This window comes from Rissa tridactyla, chromosome Z (assembly GCF_028500815.1).
Source record: "Rissa tridactyla isolate bRisTri1 chromosome Z, bRisTri1.patW.cur.20221130, whole genome shotgun sequence".
Taxonomy (NCBI): domain Eukaryota; kingdom Metazoa; phylum Chordata; class Aves; order Charadriiformes; family Laridae; genus Rissa; species Rissa tridactyla.
The window spans coordinates 51950013-51972203 of record NC_071497.1 but is presented as its reverse complement, the minus strand read 5'-3'; the positions used below and the strand labels follow the sequence as shown (position 1 = coordinate 51972203).

General features: G+C 37.0%; 1 protein-coding gene across 6 annotated transcripts in view; it reads left to right on the top strand.

The window, feature by feature from the left end:
* CCDC171 (coiled-coil domain containing 171) overlaps nucleotides 1–22191 on the top strand; it is a 154570-nt gene that overhangs the window by 93898 nt on the left and 38481 nt on the right. For all 6 annotated transcript variants that reach the window (XM_054185374.1, XM_054185375.1, XM_054185378.1 and 3 more), the window contains 2 exons: nucleotides 1010–1064; nucleotides 13136–13267. In XM_054185374.1, coding sequence (XP_054041349.1) covers nucleotides 1010–1064; nucleotides 13136–13267 — 187 coding nt within the window. The remainder of the gene's footprint in view (nucleotides 1–1009; nucleotides 1065–13135; nucleotides 13268–22191) is intronic.

Genomic DNA, 22191 nt, shown 5'->3' with positions numbered 1-22191 from the left:
GGTACAATAGATTAATTTTTAATTTTTTTTTCTAGGTGCTATAAACAAATATTACCAGAATTTTATTTTAAGATGTTATTTAAGATAGTGAATCAACTGTAGTCAGAGGGCTTTCTGTTCACAAAAATAAGAATCTGGGGACCACCTGTTACCCTGGGTCCAAAATTCCATCTAAAGATACTTTCCTTTTTATGATGAACACCTGACAATATATGGCAACAGACTGAATTCCATGCAACTAACTAACATAGAAATTAATGGTGTTGAACTGGCTGTCTAGAACTGACTTCACCCAGACAAACAGCAGTCACAACATAAATGAGGCCAGCAGAGAAGGTGAACAGCATCTCCCTGTCAGTCCAAAGAAAGGCAGGATCCTGAAAAGAGAAAGATCTATGTGACTATGTGACTATGTGACTCTATCTTTACTTGGAGTGTAAAAGCCTATCCTAATTTTCTGGCCACCTTCCTGTATTTGCAGTTAGGATAGTATGAATCAAGAAATGAGGAAGCAGTGGTCTTTCCAGACAGAAGAATGTGGTGGTTTTGACTTCTGATTTAGGAACTGTAAGAGCTCAAACAAAATATTCACATAGCTAGCAAGGTAAAAGACAGTAAAAAAAAAAGAAATTAAGGAGTATCAGCTTTTCTGGCATAGATTCCATTTTATTTCCTATGGTGTTTTGTTAGTCATGCTGTCCTGTTCTCCTTGGTCATATGGTATTATGCAACTTTAATTCCATTTCTGTCAATGCATCAGATGACACCAAGGTTTTTTATCCCTTATCAGCGTAACTGATCAAAGCTGTCTTTCTCACTGCAGTCCTACTCTACAAAAAGGCATGAGATTAGTATTTCGTTATCCAGACTTGTGTTTTGTTAGGATAGGATCCTAGATGGAACTTTATAAAGACATGATGTTTATAAAGTGGCAGAAAATGAATTTCTACATCGGTAGAGCTTCAGTTCTATTAACTACTCTGTTTTTTTTTTTTTCCTCCTGTAATAGAGACAAAGAACTGATTATTAGTCATATGAAAACTGTGGAAACCACTCTTCATAAGGTAAGAATTTGAAGTGGTCCCTCTGCATCTGTATTTCAAAACACATCAGGGTTTTACAAGTGCTTATTCTCAAGGAAGGAGGGGAGTAGAAGCTGTTGTAAACCAACTTCCTTCCCTTAGAGTTTGAGTTTCCACCTTTGACTTCTTTCATCTCCAAAAACTATTCATATTTAGTGAAATAAAATACAGTTTTGGAGTACACGGACTTCTTATTTTTAATATAAAACTTATTGCAAAATTCACCTTCCTTCCGTCAATCACGGAGCACTTTTCCTGGTTACCAAGTGAAGACTATTGATCATCCAAACAATTTGTAATTGCTGCCAAGTTAACTCTGTCTGCTGAGTGAGGCAGAGGTCATCTGGTGAGGTCACATACGTGGTGACCATAAGATCTTTGGCTTTGTGCCTGCTACTTTGATCTGATATATGATAAGTAAAATAATGAAAAAACAGTAAGTATTAACCTGTAATCAAAAACTGCTATTTTTTAAAAACCTTTTTTAAGTTGGGTAATAATCTTAATTTATCTCTTTGACTTGTACTATTTTGCCCTGGTATAGTATGCTTCGAAGGTCCAACAAAGCTGTATATATTAATTATTTCGGAGAAAGGGCTGTTTTTAGCTGTAGCTCTAATGGCTGATTGTTTCATACCTGTTTTTAGTCCAGAGCAACACAGAGCAAAAGAAGTGGTTTTATTACCTGGGAGTGTTCATTTCCCTTATCACATCTTGAATTCCCAGCAACATGGGAATCTATTCCTTATTTTAGTTTCTGTGTCCACCAAAGCTGCTGTTAATTTAATTTTCAGAAACCCTTTTCAAGTTTTTTTTTCCTTCTGATGTTCACAAAGAGTGACAGTACCTCAACTGTGTATTTTAGCTGCAGCAAACTGTGTTGGTAGGTAGTGTCTTCCTTTGTGTCCCCATCTTTTTCATACTGGCTTCTTTTAAGCTTAGGAAATCTACGTAATGCAGAAAGTATTGTGCTTTTATAGTGACATGTACATGTAGTGTTCTTGGCCTTGAGAATTTATTGTTCTGGATTGTAAGTTTACATTTTGATTTAGAAAGCAGTGCTGTATATGCACAAGGATTGAAATGTTTGGGGAAAGGTTATAGGGAAGGTCAGATAGAATCATATGCTTAGTACTGATTTTCCTGATGCAGTGAATGGATCGAGAAACTGCCATCTTTCTTTAAGAATTTTAGTTCCCACATCTGTTTCTTAGTGTTTCTTAATTCTTGATGTACGTAGTTGTTAGGCCCATATAGCTTATCATTGAGTAGCAGAGTAATTTATCCTTACTGGTTTGTCAACCTAAAGAGTGAGGAAAACATAAGAATTAGAAATGTCAGGATGCACCTTTCAGCAGGAACTAAAAAGAATTGATTGTAAATCATTCATAATTTGACATATCATTTCTCCTGGAAGAACAAAGGGAAATTATTGATCTTTGTTTGGGAAATACCTGAAATGTAAGCCCTACGTCATAATGGTAGCTAGTTATGTAACATTAATGAACATGGCTTATGTGTAAACAATCAAGTTTACTCTCTTATTCTTAAAGGTTTTCTCACATGGTGAAAAATCGGAACATGATGAAGTAGATGAAATACTAGTAAAGGAACCACAAGCCTTTATTTTCTCCCATAAAAATTCTGGCAACTGCTTTTGTTTTCAAAGAAGGAATCAAAAGAAAATAGATAAAGTTCAGAATCATCTGGAATTGAACAAGTATTACTAGTAGCTGCAGAGATATTTATAGGAGTTTGAAACTGAACATTGTGATATTTCTACATTGATGTATTCATGAGCAAACATCCACAAAATTCCACTGCATCGCTTGCAGGATCTGTGTTATCAATGCACAATGCTAAATTTTTGCCTATAGACCTCAGAGGGATTTTACAGACATCCTTAGTAATCTTAGTTAGACTAAGGATATGATGATATACACTGATACCCAATAAAGCACCCTCATTCTTTTCTGTACTCTTATCACTGTAAGAATTCCAGAAGGCAGCAATGTAGGTACTAGATCATCTGCCTTTGGGTACACTTGAATGTAACGTTCAGCAAACAACGCAAGAAGAAGCAGAGCTGAGGGAGACAGTCTCTGTGCATGCTTCTAATACAGCTCTAGGCAAGGGATCATTTACAAGTGCCCCCGCTGTGACTGGATGGAAAATCGAGTATCACACTTGGCTTTGTCAACAAGTGCTTGGGCATGCTTGTGCCCAGAGTGATTCTTTTAAGACCATTTCAGAGCCACTTTTTAAAATCATCATGAATATTTACGAAGAAGAACTTGAGCACGTGCTATGCTAAGAGAGAAGATATTTTTAGCAGCTAGTTCCATACCCTTCATAACCCGCAAGATATTCTCTAGAAGGTTATTTTTTGTCTTATCCTGGGTCTTGCCATGTTAGCTATCTTCATCTGAGCTGTATTATTTGCACAAGGGTTCCTACCATTAAAATAAGTTTTATACCATCTAAATATTGAAGACAAATATAAAAAGTGCAAAGCGAATGTTTTACCAAATTTTTAAAAACAACACCAAGGGCAAACAAAGGACCTTGAGAAGGTTGTGTTCTCGTTCAGTTTTATTCTTGTAATATTAAAGATGACCAAAAGATAATAGCTGATTTTTTTAAAAAAATCTAGGTTTGGAAAACAGATGCTTTTTTTTCCCCCCTTCCCTAGAATCTATTAGATAGCCTTAAACTGAAAAACTTAGCAAAGTAGTACAGGTTTAAATGTTGACTGCTTAGAGGACTTGTATCCATGGCTTGACCAATTGCTTTAAAAGAAAAAAGAAAAAAAAAAAAAGTAAAGTGCAAAATGGTAACAGAAATAAATTAATTTTTACTGGAAGAGTTCTTAGAAGAAATTCCATCTGCTCGAAGTTCAAGCATAAAGAGTTTTCTTAAATGCTTTTTCTCTTTATGAGAAGACTTTTTAAGTAAATGTCTTTTTTTGAAACCTATCTGCAGTGCTTTTTTATGTATTAAAAATAAATTATTTCTTGAAACACTTTCCTCTGGCACCCAGCTGGCACCCACCCAGCTGCTGTCTCACTCCCCCTCAACAGGACAGGGGGACAAAATAGGATGAGAAAGCTTGTACTGGGAGATCGTGTAGTAGTTACTGTCACGGGTAAAATAGAGTTGAATTGGGGGAAAATTATTTTAATCTCTTTGTTAAAATAAATTTGTACAGTGAGAAGCGAAGACAAAAAATTAGCATCCTCCTGCCTTCTAGGCTCAACTTCACTCCTGAGTCCTCTGCCCATTCTTTGAGGTGCAGAGGGGATGAGGGACAGGGCACTGTAGTCAGTCCATAAAAACTCCTCTCTGCTGCTCCTTCCTTCTCATGCTGTTTCCCTGCTCCAGCATGGGCTCTCCATGGTCTTGCATTCCTTCAGGAACTATCCACCTGCCCTGGTGTGGGGTCCTCTGCAGGCTACAGTGTGGACATGTGCTCCAGGATGATCCTCTCCATGGGCTGCAGGGAAACACCTGATCTGGTGCCTCAGGCACTTTCCCCTCCTGCTGGTTCTCTGACTGATGGTCACAGGGATGTTTCTCACTCTTTTTCTTCCCTCGTCCTCTGCTTTTGTGGTGATTTTTGCCCTTTCTTAAATACATTTTCACAGAGGGGCTATGGTCTTGATTGCAGGGCTCAGCCCTGCCCTGAGGTGGAACTGGCCATGTCCAGCACAGGGTAGCCCTGGCTGCTCCTCACAGAGGCCACCTGGCTGGCCACTGTCAGGGCACTGCCCCTGGTACAGCCTCCCTCTGTCTCTCCTCACTAAACCCTGCCTATGCAAAGTACCGGTGTGGGAAGTCATCCCAGTGAGTCAACCTGTACAGAGACAGAAACCTTTTCTGTTTCCCCATCTACTCTTAAAGTCCTGACAAGTTTTATGGGCTGGCAGAGTTTTCAGCCTGTGCTAGCCCTGGCTGCCTAGGATTTGGCCATTTTAACAGATTAATAAAATGCCATGTCTTCACAAGCCTAGACTGTTGCCCATTACTATGTGAGGCTGGTGAGCTGTGATAATGAATCAGTAAAAAACACAAAAAAACCCTCCCCCCCAAAATTTTTTCTCTCAATTCTGGTTAGCAACCTACTCATTCTGACGTTTTGGGACAGTTCAGGGATCAAACCACCTAACTAGTGTGTCCGTGTCCTTTTGGCACTTGGTCAGAAAAATTCTTCTTCATCCGCTTCTGCAATGCACATCATTTCTGCTGATTGAAAGGTTCACATGCCAGCTGGCAGGGCAGCTTCCACGCAGACCTATCAGCCTTGAAATCCTTCCACCATTATGTTTCATTGCCTCAGTGCTGCTCGCCTTCCACCCCTGTTGTCTTTTCAGAAATGTCCCTAAACTGGCTGTGCATGAGATTGGGGCCCCACAGTTCTATCCATTGTAAAAAATCCGAACACTGCACAACCTATCATGTTATATACTTGTTAAATAAAGAGGCAAAATTATCTTTCTTTATCCAATTTAATGATGTTTTTGATACAGGACAAAGAGGCAGTTGGAGATGGGCTAAGGCCATTGAAGACTTTAGAATTAGTAGCATTGTAGCATTGTATTGCTATTTCTGATGTGGTCCATAGCAATAAAATGCATTTCATTATGATGGTTATTTTATGGCCTCTAAGAAATGAATTTACAATAGGTTTAAGTCCATATAAAAGTGACTACATCAGTAAAAAACCTCAGTGTAAGTGACATTAATTTTTAATTTCAGCAAGAAGACCACGATTTGATCAGGCTTTGAAAAAACAACAGTTACAAGGCTTAAGTTAGCTGCCGCAGTCAGACTTTAGTAGATGTGACCTGATACTTTTGGGTGTACTGATGACCCACATTTCTCTACCTTGGATCTATAGTCTATCATATTATTTAGTTATCTCAATAATGATTTAAAACCTCTTGGTTTGGAGATCTCAACTTGAAAATTTTTCCCTAGCCTAATGTTACTCCCAGAGCTGATTCTTCTATGTGTTTTATACACATTGACAGAGTGAAGCCTGCTTATGTGTGTATGCTCAGAGGCTATTCACTGCTGTGGTCACTGGTTGTTCTAAACTGGCCCTATCACAAGCCTATTGAAACAGTGGGTATGTGTACATGCAATAAAATCACAAAAAAAACCCCATTAGTATATTAAAATTCTAAATGACTGCTGTGAGAAGTTTATAGTAGGAATCAAGCTATTATTTCTCTGTGATAAGAAAAAAATACAGTAAAAAGATTACTTTTTCTCCTCCTCCATCTCAAATTAGCACCTCTTCATTTCAACGTTTTATGAATGACTTTTGTTTCCCCTCCCAGTAATCTGACTTTCTTGATCCTTGTTCCTAAAGATCAGTTGTGCAGGACATACAGGTGTTAGCACAGCTGGCTTGCTGATGACAACTCTGTCCATATAGCTGTCTAGTGTGTCATCACTCATATTGTTCAGTGTCATTCTGACCTAGTCAAGCTAAAAATGGTACTCCAGCTCAAGAGGGATTTAAAAACCTTGACAAACTAAAGATAAGACATCGCCGAATGTCATATCCATGTGCTTAACTGTTTTCGGTTTAGAGATATCCAAATAATTAATTTCAGGGTGCATTTGTCTTCTTTGTCTTTCCTTGTTTTTTTTTTTTTACGGGCTGAATACTTGTGTGTACGTCGCCTTCAGTAAGGAAAAATCCTTGTTTGGAGATTTGTGGAATTACTGAATGCATTAACTGTTATTTTCTCCAGACATAGGTTCATTCTCAGCCCAAGGTCACTGCAATTCATTCATAGGGGATGTATTATAGTGCACATCCTGCAACTACAGTGAAGCTTAGGTGCAGTGGTCAATGTTTGCAAAAAACAACTCTGGATCAAATTAACATCTTATTCAACAGAGCGTGTAGTGTGTGTAGTAATATGAGAAAGCTTGAATTAAACTTATAGGTAAGCCTGGGATGGTATTCTACTCTGAAAATTAATTTCCAGAATCTTGACTAGTCTTTAAGAAAAAAAAAAAGAAAAAAGCCAAACGTACCCAAAACATCAGTTTTATGAGGAGCATGTCCCCTTACATAAATGCCATTATGCAATAATTAATGTTCTTTTAAAAGCCACCTATGAAATGGCTTGTATTGTAATTAAATACAGATTTGCATGGCAGTAATCAAAAAGGATAGTCACTAAATCTGTTTGCTAATACAGAAATTTGTAGTAGGTTTTCATTTAAGTGAAATATTTGGTATACTTAATTACATTCATGTATGGCTACCTACAGCAGGGTATGTGCAAATGTTATTTAAAACCTCCACTATCAACAGGAGTCAGATGCTTGGGTTTAAGCAGGTATTCCTTCTTTTGATGAAAGAGTACACAACAATCATGTGGCCTTTAATGAGTACTCAAACTTAACTGTGATGGCTATATAACAAATACCCATTCGGCTGTATCACATATCTCTCTCTTCCGTTTTCCTTCCTATGAGGCACTATTTTGTCTAAGCAAGATAAAAGAAAAAAAAAAGCTTTTTTGCAGTTCAGTTGACTGGTTTGCTTCCCAGCATCATTCCTCAGCTGTTTTGCTCTCTGATTGTGGATATAATTTTCCAGTTTTCAGATGTTTGATTTAAAGTGCCTTCAGTTTAAGCAATGCAGTCTCCTCACAGGCAGTCTCTCTATTTCTGGAGTGATCCTTGATTGCTGAAACTTCCTTATGGAAAATATTGTGTCCATGATTATATAGGGCCCTCATTTAATAAGATGAATATACACTTTTTGAGTGATTTCCTTATTTTCGGGGCAGACTCAGGCTCTGGTGTTTATAAGCAACTGGTATTAACAGATTGTTTCTTGGATTTCACAGGGTGCTGTGGTATATACTTTGGATGTCATGCGTGTCAAATCCTTCAGCAAATCTTTTGGGGTGTGTATTCCCTTAAAGGAATACACTTTGTTTTAAAGGAATAGAGGATCACACTTCAGGTGTGCTGAGAGAGCCCATACACAGGAATGACAATATATGGATATATCCTTAGAAAGATCATCGGCACTGGCAACTTACTTGAAGAACTGCTGTTACCAACACTATTCGGTACTATTCTTGGTGCAGCTTCCTTCATGTACATTCACTTACATTTTTTAGTGTAGAGTAAGAGAACATCAACAATTCATAGCTAAACATTAAAAAGTAGGAAGTCTTCATGAAGGTTTGATTTTGTCCACCAATGTATATGCTTTTTTATTATTCTCCTTAGTTCCAAGATCATTTGTGCCACTGTAACAAAGATTTGCTCATTCAAATGATGTACTGTGTGACTTAATTCTGTTAAAACCCCTCTCATCGAAGAAGGCAAAGGCCCATGTTCAGTGCATGCGGATGTCCTTGATTTGTGCAATGTGGCCTCCATTCTGCATGCTGCCCTGGAGTTATGGACATTATGCACCTAAATCAGCCACATATTTACAAGACTGTGGTTAAGACTAAGATGTGGTTTGCATTCAAACTGCCTCCTTCTATTTTTAAAAGTTCTAAAAACATTTTTGTTAATTATATGTCACATGGAGAACGCATTACGGTGTGGTACAAGCCATTTTGCTTGCGCTCTTTTGGAATGATTTGCATAATGTATTTGCAGCTTCTGTTATCTCAGCAATATGGTCATCTCAAAGTCAAGCAGACTAAATCATTGTTTGCCATTCATTTATCACTGAATCAGTACATCATTGTAGTTTTTGTTCCACCGTTTAAATTGCAGGTGATAAGTTAATAAAAATAGTAGCAGGAAATGCAAGTAAAATAAGCACAGATCTTTTACTTTCTAGGTACTGTTTTTTGTGTAGAATTGGTGAACTTTGAACTTATAAAAGGTTCTCCTATATAGCTTACATAGTGAAGTCTATACCATAAATAATCTTATTTTCTCTGCACCATAAGAAAGCATTGAATTAGGCCCAACATAAGGGACTAAAATCTCAGTTTTGTTGTACCAGTCAGACAGTAATGGGGCAAAGACATTAGGGAGGGGTAAGCACATCTTAATACCATTTACAACTGCTAGCATTTAGTACCACATCTCTGTTGGCATAACTGGACATACCAGCTCAAACTGTGCAGTGGGTAAACAAAGAAGTGAGCACAGAAGTGGACTGTGGGCAAAATTATTGTTATCTCTGATCAGCAGAGAATTTTTAATATCATTTTTGGACATGTAGAATTAGCCCATCAAATTCTACACCTTGATTCAGTCAATAACCTAACTTCAGTTTATTATTCAGTTTCAGCTTTGATCTGAATTCATCAGTGCTTTATTGATTTTAAATTGAGTGGCTATACTCTTGTCTTCTGTGTTGCTCTCTTAATTAATTAAGAAGTTAAACACTGTCATAAGTCACTACACTCCTTTGTTTTAAAATGTTTTGAGTATTGTGGTAGATTTGTGTGGCTCCGTTATGATTTTGCCTGTTTTCAGACAGCATTTATGTAAGGCTAAACTGAAAAATCTAATGAACCTGCTTTGCAGCCCATTGTTGCAGTGCTTACTATATGCTTCATATAAAATCACTCTTGCAACTTCTCGCAATGTCAGCCAAAATTATGTTTATCAAAGTCAGAAATAGCCCAAATCTTCACTAGTATTGGATATAGATACCTTTATGTATTTTTTTTATCTATTAATTTTTGAGTATAGGGAAGTGGAACTGGTTTTACACATTTTTAATCATTGCAATGAGCCTGATCAGCTGATCACATTTTTTTAGATTATAGCATTAGTTCTTTAGCCTAAGGAGACCTCTCAGATAAGATAGTCTTGCTTTAGATTTCATGTGGACAAAAAAAAAGTGTCATTAAATACCAAAAAGCTCTGAATGGTTTTCCTCCCTGCCAAGCTACCCCCAAAAAAAAAAAGTTTAATAAAATTACCAGTTTTACCTTTGCCTGATAGTTCTGTAATGTGTGTATGTAAGTACTGTGCTTACTTCCTTAGAGAATGAGGAAATAATCGCAGTCTCCCAACTCCTGTCATTATCTTTCTGGATCTCAAAAAGCAAATAACCGGGAAGTAATGAAATTAGTTCTCAACTAAGATTTCATATACGTACGGCCTATCCAGTGTGATTCCCGGCAGGTATGGCCATTATAGCTTTCCATTCCTTGAATAGGTAGACAACTTGAAGACTGTTTTCACTTTTAGAGAAACAATGTAATGATATTTGTACAATATGTGCCTAGTCTTTTGTTCTTACAGTTTTTCCTGAACCCTTGTAATTTTCAAAGGAAAACTAGCTTCATTTTCTGTTTCTCAGTATGAATGTTGATAATGAGATTCACTCTTTAGGATCTAAGTATTTACAAACAAAAAGAGTTTTGGGGTTGCTTTTTTTTTGTTTGTGAATCGTCATGTCAAATATCACACTCTTTAAGGAGCTAATATGTACTTTTCTGCTGCAGTGGTATTAATGGCATACGTTTACCACAATTCAGCCATTTTAAAAAATGGCTTTTGTATTTTATTGTTCAGTGAGTGTCAGGCCCCAATACTGAAAGGAGAGTTTGAAACTAATAGGGTTAAAAGGACTTCCACTGTCTGTATTGTGTGTGTATTATACCTACATTGCTTATACATTGTTTTTTTCCCCCTGGTATTAGCAATCTGCTTTTGTACTTTGACATAGGGATTTCCCTTGTGAATTTTGTCACAGAAAAAAGAGAATCATCAATATCGCAGTTAAACTTGACTTTCAAAGCTAATAGTATCTCATTTGGGGGCTGAAATTTAATAAATTTTCTTTGATTCTGGGTGAGTTTTTAAACATCAAACAATGAATTGGCCAGGGTGCAGTAAAATATTTAGATCTATTGACTACGGTTCAGAAGGGTAGAAGGCAAAACACTGGTGGTTTGATGTTGATAAATTCTTAGTACCTTAATCCACATTAATGTTTTCTTTTATCTGTGTGCATACTGGCAGCACAGACACTGAAAACTTGGGATATATAAGCTATAAAAATGTAAATCAAGCGTATGTACGTGTGTGTGTGTGTGTATATATATATGTGTGTGTGTATTTAAAGTAATGCATTTTGTTATATTCAGTGAGGTTAACATCTGACCGGAATTACACATGCTGACAGAACACTCTAGAGATTATGTTTGTTCCACAGGACTGTATATCCTGAACCTTGTGCACTATGTGTGCAAAAAATGTGTAGAGGACCTTTCCTGTTATAAAAATTGCATCATAGTGCATATGTTTGGCAGCCACAGGTATTGACAGGAATTCTTTAGGTCAACTTGGGAAATGAAGGGCTCCCTATTCCCACAGAACAGAGCAACGAATAAAATAAAATCTTTTCTTCTTTGTACCAGTAGATTTACACATGCATACTTCTTTAATCAGAGCAGATCTCAAAGGCTGTACTATTATTTGAAATATGTTCACTCATAATCAACATTTTAAAAATATCTAATTTTGTAAGTGGTTACAAAAAAGTAATCTGGGATTTAAAATGAATGGACGTATGTTTTAATTAATGTTTGCTGAGTTATGCGCAAAAGAGGCTCTAAGAAACACTGAAATTTATTTTAAATACTATTTAGTAAATGGTGTATCTATTGATTTATATGTATTTACTATATATTTAGTATAAGTTTTAGTATCAGACTGTGTATTGTTATTAGAGACAGTAAATTATTTTTACAGTAGTAGCTATTGCTACTCAATAGATACAGTCTATGCCAAATGAATGTATTTAATCTATTTGTTTGTACTAATAGATATTTGTATGTGTGTCTATCCATCTGTATTAGAATCTAATCCGACTGCTGGGATCTCCTGGAGGTGAACATGATAATTTTTGTATTAAATAGAATGAAAAATGGGTGCGTGGCCGTATATGGTATATGAATGTAAGGGATGTGTCCAGGGAAGTTCTGTGTTAAATACATGTAATTTCACATCCATGCCGATAGACTAATTACATGTTCTAATATGTGGGAAAATGCTGCATTTTAAATAGTGATAACGTTATTTGTCTCGCGTGCAGCACTAGTAAATCTGGTTGCGGTTAAAGACAGAAGCGCTAATCACTTTACCTTGCGGAGAGTTTTTGCCTCTGCCTTTGCCGTCCCCTCTGAAGGCACGCGAGTTTCCCAATTAACACCATTTCCCGTCGCGGTCAGCAGGTGGCACTGTGACACCAACGGCCTTACGATGCGTCCGGGCTGTGCCGAGAGCAGTGACATCGGTACTGCTTGGGGGGGTGGGGGGGGATGAGGGGGTGTGTGTTTTATCCTACCGTTTGCAGACTGCCTGCAAAACTAACCAAATATCAAACTGTCTGAATTTTGTCCAAATTGTAGCAGTTCCCGCTCCAAATTGGCATAGTTAGAAACTGTATAAAAGTCGATTAATACCAATTAGTGCATTATTTCTTTTAGTGAGTCCACAACAAGAAATCTAGAAGCAGCGTGGGTTTGGTTTGTTTTTTTTTTTTTCTCCCTCTGTTAATTGCAGAGCTACAGGTTGGTTTATTTTGCTTTGTTTGAGGATTATTCATTTTAATCTGGGTTTTAACTGAATTGATATTAAATGAACCTTATTGTGGTGGTTTGATATCATCTCCTTACAGTAGACAGAACTCACATGCTGCCTTCTTGTTTGTATGATCATATGAACTTTTTAATTTCATAGCTGATGTTTGTTTGAGTCAGAAGTGCAATTAGTATTTCTTTTCTTAAGAGGTTTTTACAGGGGACAGATCTGTGAAATGTATATAGCAGGTGGGCTTGTGAGCCCTTACTGTCTCTTCTTTCCTTCTCATTTCAGACCAGGGGAAGATGCTTTTTCTTCTTAACATTCTCTCCCAGCACTCTGAATTAGAGATTTATTTGCAACGAAAAATCAATTAGTCCTAAATTTATTCATGGATTTCAGGTCCAGCGATCAATGCAAGTCCACTCAGTGGGCTCAAGGGGACCCAGTTCATCCCAGTTAATGTGTCTGAAGGGGAATTACCATTGATGCTGTTTTTTTCCCTTTAGGTCAGAGATCAGACCTTGCTGTCACGGACTGCGGCAACCAGGAATGACTTCACCCTGCAGCTACCCAAACTGCACCTAGAGACCTTTGCAGTGGAAGGGCTGAAGGGCAGGCCAGAGGTTGTAGCATTTCAGGTTAGAGTCTAAAATAATCCTCTTCCTTTTTTTCCCCTTTTTTGCATCTGAGATAGAACAAGAAGCTAGACTGCTCTGAATGTGTGCAGAACAAAAAGCTTCAAAACTATTGCAGTCAACAGTTGAAAGAGAAATAATTTCCCTGTATACTCTTGAATATGGCATTTCAGAGATGATGTGAACTTTTAATTTTGCAGTTATAATGTTAAATAACTGATGGGAATGTAACCATGGAAAAATGCAAATGTTATATTTGAAAATTAATATCACTCTATCCCACTCCCTCCTTTCCTCCCCCTTCTGCCCCACCCCCCATTTAAGCAAGACAAATAAAATAGAAAAAAAAAAAAGGATTTTTATACTGCTTCTTGGTCAGAATCAGATTTTTCCATATTAGAGCTTTAGAAGAAATAGTCATTTTTGAGCATTCCTAATTTAAAAGAAACTGCTATTTGGAATACTTAAATATAGAAGCTGTTTTGTTCATGTAGGTTTAAAGGCTTGTATGTTTCAAAATATTAATTTCGTTAGGAGGAAACAATGCGGGGGGAGAATGAAATGAAAACGCACATATTTTCATCTCTGAAAATGGATTCTGTGCAATGCCTCATTATTGGTTTTAAGTTTGTTATGTCTTCTTATACACAAACTATCCCTTAGTCTTTATAGCTGTGCAGAATGACTTCATTCTTGTGATACATTATTGCTAAAGGCAGAACATTCTGTTTTTTCAATGAGAGAATGAAAGGCAGAGCGAGTACATACTTCTTTCATCGTGCTGTTCTCTGTGAATCAGAGAGAGGAAAGCCAGTCATGTAAAGTGCAAGGAAGTCAGAGAATGCTAGTATTGCATAGTATGTGTACATTTCTGTAGTAATCCTTTTTAATTTTTTATAGATTCTCTGTTCTAGATGCCGTATGTAATTGCAGGAACAGGGTCACAAAATCAGCCGTTCAAGAAAGGCAGATTCTAAGCTGGACATTTCTCACTGTTGCCCTCTTGCATGCATGCATTTCAATATGATAAAGATTTAAATTATGTGTGTATTACCATGTTTCCATAATAAAGTGGTAATATGTAACACCCTGAGATTCCCATGAACTTTAATTAACACAGCTGTATGCCTCTAGCAGAGGCTAGAGCTGCAAATCTTTCCCTAGTACAGCGATGATCACTTTTAAGGCTGTGCAAAAGGTTCCACAGGTGGCATCTTTTCAAAGAAGTTGTCATGGAAATCACCAGCTTTTAAATACCGCTCTTTTGATTTGGTGCTTATGTAAAGATAGCTGCCTTTTTTTTTTTAAGTGACATCCAAACTCCCATTCTTTTTTGGCCTCAGAAAGATCATAGAAGCATTTGCAAGACAGCCTATTCCATCTTTCTTTCTCATAAGATGAAGAGAAACAGAAGCACAAAAAGTTGTATTTCACATTTGTACAGAGTGCTTGTGGTATAACTCACACATAGCAATGTATGCGCTGGGTAGCTTACTAGTGGTGCAGTATTGTAAACATACTTTTTCTTCACCCGTCAGCTCAAATTACACGTGGTTACTCTGTATGTACACAAATAGCATCAGTGGTTCACAGTCTATCTCACTGTGCAGTTCCTTTTCTCCTTTTCCCTCTCCCTCTCTCTCTCCTTCCTCTTCGCTTTCCTCTCCCTTCCCCCTCTCCTTGTCTCTATTTACAAAGTGCCTGTTTGATGACTTTCTAAGTACATTCTAGAGATTTTATTATGAAATTTGCCTTTTGTAGCTGGGAGTCAGCTAATTGATTTTAATTTCACTGTATGCAAAACTATATTAAGGGCAATCCTGCAATCTTGAATGAGGCAAGCAGTTAGTAATTGCTTTATGGACACTTCTTTTTAAAACCCGTGGAATTGTTTGCATGCACGGTCTCTATAACTGCTACTACTACACGTACTTGTCACAGAGTAACTATAATATACATTTCAATTAAAGGCCTTATTATCTGCAACTGTTAGACATAAGCAGTTTTTTTCCCCAAGTTTAAATTTATTGATATTTGATGGTTTCTTTTAAAAAATTGCATAAAAATTAAGATCTTAAATTGGACAGTATGATAGGGATAAAGCACAGGCTATCAGAACTGTTGAGTGCTCGCAGAAGTTTGCATTGTTTTATTTTTATTATTCATGCATCCAGTTTGTAGTTGGTGGCTGGAATCAGTAATTAATAATGATTTTATACCCAATGGTTCAGTGTGTATCACTTCTTAAGCACACGAGAGGAAGAAAAAAAGTTAATATATTTGTACGTGCATACACATCTGCATAGGTTATCTTACAAATTTTTTGGAAAGCAAGTGGCTCTTAAAGGCATTTTGAATGAAATGTGCTATCCTTAATTTACTTTATGGGCTCAGGAATCTATATTCCTTGTCATCGGGAATATGGGAAGTCTTGGAATTTTTAAATTGCTGTTATCTCTATATGAATGTTTCTTGGGGAAAATATGCTTTCTTTATAGGAGACAAGTGGAAAGAAGATTGGCATAATGAACCTAAGTTGCTTGACTATGAACTAAGCTATCAGAGATTTGTTTTTTTGTGGCATACTTAATTAATTATCTTGTAAAACCAGAAGTGTTTTTTTTCTAACAAATGGATCCAACATTCCAAATACCATGAAGGCTTACAGGACTGATCAAGCAAACATACAAATAAAACCCCTGTCATTCCCAAATGAAATAATTGTTAAGCTGTATAGGAAGTGGTATGCATCTTTTAAAGAATTTGTTGTACACTCTAGTAATAGATAGATAATGAAATGAAATATTTGGGACGCAAAGTTCTGTGTATCTTCTCTAACGTGTGCACTTTATGTAATGGCTCTTGAATTGCAAAATTACATAATAGATTGAAATGTAAGTTATTCAACAAGAATGTCCGTGCACTGCCTTCTAAAGCCCCATGCAAGTAGCGAAAGTATGACTTAATTTGTAGGCATTTGTTAAATTCTTGGAAACTGTAACAAGAATTACTATAATAGTTTGAAAATGTCACTTGAAATGGATATGTAGTGAAAAAAGTGCAATATCTCGAAGAGTAAAATTATATGATGGCTATAGCTTAGAAATACTCTCACCTGGTATTTAATTGCTGTGAAGGATGTTATATCACAAGGTTGTACTGTTTGTTACTTAGTTAAATTTGGAAGTGGAAAATATAGTGTTATTTTCAAGCATCTGAAATACATGAGAACAGGATTTAAGGTGTGATGTTCTGGCCATGCACGAATGTTACCACTGAAGGCAAGAAGTGGAACCGTATGTGAAGTCTTTAATGAATACAGGGTATAGGGTGAAAAAGAGCAACTGAAATAACATGGGATTCCTAATTCTAGTAGTCTTGCTTGGCAGATGACTATTTAAATTAATTGGTAAGGGTTATCAACTCTTTATAAAATACAAAATTGAATTGTGCTACACTTTTAGGAAGAGGATAATGTTCACTTAACTCTCTCTTCTGAAGGAGGTTTTTGGCTTACAGAACAAGTGGTCATTCAGGAGATTAATTCTGAATTGTCTCAAGTACTTTTACATCAAATACATAATTAACAAACAATGCATAAAGTCCCCAAATAAGGTTTAAATGTTCATGTATAAATAATTAAGCATTGGCATATTCTTGAAATAAATTTCTTCTATTTGGAGATGTAGACGCAGAAGGGTAAGAACTGGTATGAAAGAATCTTCTTGAAGCAGTTTAAGTACCTCAGACTACTTTTGCAATAGCAATAGTATGCGTAATGTATACTTGAGGTACAAGTGCCTGATTCCCAAACAGGGAACGTACAAATCAGTGGCTTTGCTCTGTGTGCCTGGGTTATGCTCCGTATCTACTGTTGCAGGTTGGTTTTACAGGAGGCACAGGAGCTGCTTAAACAAAGTAGAGGTGCATTGTCTTTATGGAGGATGTCCCAGATGTTCTAGTACACAGAAGTAACAGATTTATTCAGGCATTGTCAGTGAAAAACAATGGCAACAACAACTGTGGTTGTCAGAATCACATCCGCTGTGCGTCCGAAAAACATGCATATGGCTGTGTGATCAGACAGCCACTGATACAGGTAGCTGCCTGCAGATGTGCAATTAGGGAAAGTGCAGTCATTTTCCGTGTCATGGGATCTACTTTGAACTCTGTCTTCAGGGTCTGTGTTTGCATATTTTATTAATTGGCCCTGTTAATTTGTGGTGGTTGCTTTTGGTCAGTATTTGGCATCGTGGGCTTCTTCCTCCTCTAATATCTGGTTCCTAAAGAGTACGATGTGTCTTCTGGATGTTGGTTTGGAAGAGAACCGATATTCACAGATGAATTTGTGTTGCTGCTTTACAGGATTTATATGAATTAGAGAACGCAAATGGGCAAGTTTTGTGAGTGACTTTAATCAGGATGTGTATACTTAGCGCATTTATGTGGTGTATGAGAAAACAGGTGTGAAGATGAGACTATAGGCAGGCTTCTGGTTGTAAAAGGGGTGCACATACATGTGTCTGTATTTGTTGGTATTTATAGGTCTCAGGAGAAAACATTTCTTTGTGTGCTACCCTTCACCTGAGATGTAAGATTGACCTGACTGTTGGAAATCCCTTGCATATTAAGAAAATTTTAGTTTATTATAACCAAGGACTTGAGTAGGTAAATCTGTATTTTTCATTACTAAGCTCTCCCTTAATTTTAAAAGATACTATACACTCGTGGTGTGCTTTCTCCCTTCCGGGTGTGTTTGAAACGGATAAGTTTTCACTTCGCCTTGTCTGTCTCCCTCCCTCGTCATTTTTGTCTGTCTCTCTGCTACATGCTCTCGTTCTGTGCTGCACGCTGTCTCTCCCTGTGCCCTGTGTGTGCGCTCCCCACAGCACACCTGCTCTCAGCTGCCCGCTGCCGCATGCCCAGTCACTCTCTGCTGCTTTGGCTCTCCTCCCTGCTCTACTCACGCTCATGCTTTCCCTCGGTACATCTCTGCCTGCTGCTCTGCCTCGGTCTCTCTCTCAGTCTCTTTCCCTCTCTCCTCCCTGTGCCTGTCTTTCCCACTCTGGCTCTGTCTCACCTCTCTCTCTCTCTTTCTGTCCCCACTGTCCCTCTGCCTCTGGATCTCTCCCTCTGCCTCTCCCTCCACCCCCACCCCTGCATCTTGTTCTCCCTCTGTCTTCTCTCCTTCTGTCTCTGTCTCCAGCATGTGTCCATCTGTTCACGCAGGTTTAGAAAGTCCACATGGGATTTATATGTACTTCTTTGCGTTTTTCAGGTGTTTTGGGGTAATTTGAAACAAAAAGTGCAGTGCAGTAATAACATAAAGGCTTGTAGTGTGGTAGTACTATAGACAAGTACTGACATATCTTCAGTGTTAGCATATAATCATTATAAATTTATGAAGGAGCAGGTTCTTAGCATTTATTTTATGTAAATTATGTATTCATGTATGATTTAGTCATGCATTATCTGATTGTGTTGTAGGTCCACTTTTTCTAATTAATTGGGCAAACATAAATGTAGTTTAAATTGTTAGGAGCTTCTTAATTTGTATTTATTTTCACTTGTTCATTAATTTTAGATTTATGCTTGATAGATTAGAAGGTAAAAGATATGCATAATTCTGCTGATAATTTTTCTCAAAATAATGAACACTTTCTCATTCCCATGTTTACTTCTGAATAAAAAAGTTCTTACCAAATTGAGGAAGCAAGTGATTTCAAAGGTGACATTGTAATTCTGTCATCAGATTTTATCCTCGGCGTAGGGCAAGTCTTTCAAACATAAATCACTTCTGGTATGAGGACCTAATGGGATGAATTAATTGTGGAGTAGCTGCTTGAAAACTGAATTATTAGTATTTTAAATCTTGAACTTCTGTTTTAGAGACTATTTCTTTATTTTTTTAATGGCGTGGCTGTTAAAATAACAAATAATTGTGTTTTTTTCTCTTACTACTTCAGAAAGGAGAAACCTTTTCAAGAGAGTCTTGAAGTCAGTGCATTTATATGCACACAATTCTAGTGTTTTCCTTTTATTTCCACCATTTCACCCACAGAAGGAACTATCCATTTCATTACAGAGGCCAGAATGTTGCCTCCTCTGGAATAGGACTGCTGTTTCGTGTGGGTAAAACTGGGTCTTCGTTTTCCAGGAGTTCAACGGTTGCTATCAACAGCGCCTGGGCTGTCCTCCCCTTCTTTTCTTCTCCTCTCCAAAAGGACTAATTTCCTACCTAGTGTGAAAATGTGCTGCTTCCAGACAGACCACAAGCCTGCCAGCCCATATACTGTTTGAAGAGAGAAATGATTCTTTATTAATATAATGATACTTTGCACTTGCACCTTGAGTGCAAGTAACTGTTTTAAACTCCTAAGAGTGGGATGACATCACTTGCAACCCTGACCTTTTGCAAACTTCAGTTTGTCAAAAAATAAAGTTGGTGCATCGCTTAAGAAACAATAATTGACAACTAAGTAAAATCTGAATAACTAGATTGAAGAGAAGTAACATGAAGTACTCTGATTTAATCTTCTTGAATGTGTTCAGCTGGTATCTGGAGTCATGTCTCTAGATAGGTTGCATCATGATGATAAATGTTTAGAAGCTATTTTAGCGTAATTTATTTTAACTATAATTCCTTTAAAACATAACATCGATGTATGTTAGCAAAACACAATTTAAAACATGAAAAGTGAGGCATCTTCAAAATGCCAGCGATGTTGGAAATTTGCCTTTTATAATTTGAATTTCACACCCCTTCTCCTTTCTGTGGGTTAAATGTGTTCCCGGCTTTCTCTCCTCACAGCATTTCTTTTAGCAGTCTTTTACTCCCTGTCCGCTATGGGTTTTTTATTGCTCTCTCTCCTTTCCTCATTTCCCTGCTCCTTAACATTAGCCTCTTTCCCTTGCTTTCTTAGCGACGCTTTCACTTTTTTGTTTCTTCCCTTGCCTTTCTTCATTCTAATAAAGGAATAGAGACTATATTCCTTCTCTGAACACTTCTCTGAAGGCTTTGTAGTTAGCTGGTACACTGATTGCACCCAAACCCTGTTAAGTCTTTGACACTATGGGACCGTAATTATCAAAGTCAGTATCTCTAATCACCAATTAATCAATTACTGAAAGCTGTCTCTGTATGCCTGTGAAACTACTAACTCTTGTCCAGGCTTTTTCATAAGCATTATGAAATGCTTATGAAATGCATTATGGAAGTTTTGTTTCATATAAAAAAAGAAAAAAAGTTTTGTAAAATCTTTTCAGTTAAGATCTGCTGCTGATTATCTTGCATGCCAAAGTTAGTATATAATCATTTAACCTTTCAGTAACCTTTCTTAATGGAGAATTTTCTTTCTTGACCCTGTCAAGCAATCATGTAACTATTTGCCTTTGTCCACTTAGACTTTTTCATATGTTTATATCTGTTGCATGTGGGTAATCTCTTATGTATGATATGTACTTATATGCAAGAAACCTCTACAAGAACTGTGGAAAATACAATCTTAATTCACCAAGCTTATTTGTCTACAAGTAGATTCTTCTACTTGTAATCCTGGGATGGGTTTTTTTTTCCAGCTGGTTACCAGGTTGCTGCATCTTATAGTATAAGGACCCAACAGGAATCATCTTTATTGACTTCTAGTCACTATAATTTTATGAGAAAAATTACTCTAGAGATGTGGTGATCTCAATATGTACCCAGAGCTGCTTCAGTGAATAAGGGCAGACTCCTAAATGCTTTTAACTACAAAAGTAAAGCATTGTTCAATAGCAAAAAATAACAAATACGTTTTTACAGCACCTTGTTTATTAGGCAATTTTTCTTACTTCAGAAATCCTATCTTTCAGATTATCTTTGCTCAGTATCTTCAGAAAAGGAGTAATTTTTACCAGATAAACACTGCATAGCTTGGAGGTGACTGTATTGTTTGATATTGTCTGCAGCGTGTACTGTTGTAACACAGATAAGCCCATTCAAAAGCATAGCTCTTAAACTGTTGATAATCGTGGGTTACAAAAAGAACTCATGAAGTGAATACCATGTAATACTAGAACTTCTCTGGGGTCTTACTTTTTTTGTACTGGTTCTTTTAATTTCAAAAACTAAGAAGAAATGCTGAGCAAGTGAGTCTAAGCAATAGGAGTAAATAAGGCAGTAGACTTTATTACACAAAAATCATAGTAGCAGAAACAGAATCAAACTATTTTCTGTTCTTAATTACATTTAAACTGAAAAAAGAAACTTCTTCAAAGGCTGAATCTTTCGTTTAGTCTTTTTTCACTTAACTGCTTAGTATTCCATTATCATAACATATATCTCTATATGTTATTTTTATCAATAGCTTACGGAGCAAGAAAATGTTATTAAATAATGCACTATATTAGTGCAAGAATTTTGTAATGGAATCAAGGGAGACATTTCTGCCCACATACTGCATTTGGTGGGCCTTGTAGTTAAAGACCTGGAAAAGGAAGGGTTATCTACAACTTGAGCGAGTTTATTATGGCTTAGTGATTTGCTGATTGATTTCATTTGCTGTCAGTTAAGGCTCCCTTAATGTCAGCTTTCTTTGCATAATGCCTTGAAATAAAGACTGATGAAGTTTTTCAGATTGATGCCGCTTACATAAACTGACCCTGATTTGCCCTTCTGCATGACAATATAAGTGACAGCAGTTAGACAAAAATACAGCGATGAATATGCAACTTAAGGATTAAGAAAAACACAGTGAACCTTTCAGAATATAAAACTAGGCATAAAAACCCAGGCTGTTCTGTTAATTCCACAGTTGTCCTATATTGAAGAAATAGACTGGGATAGCATCCCAAATGGTATACCACTGAAGTGAAATTCAAAGAGGACGAGTTTTGAAAGGATTAAAACTTAACCTGTTTTTTTTACCAAATTCTACCAATTTGCGATG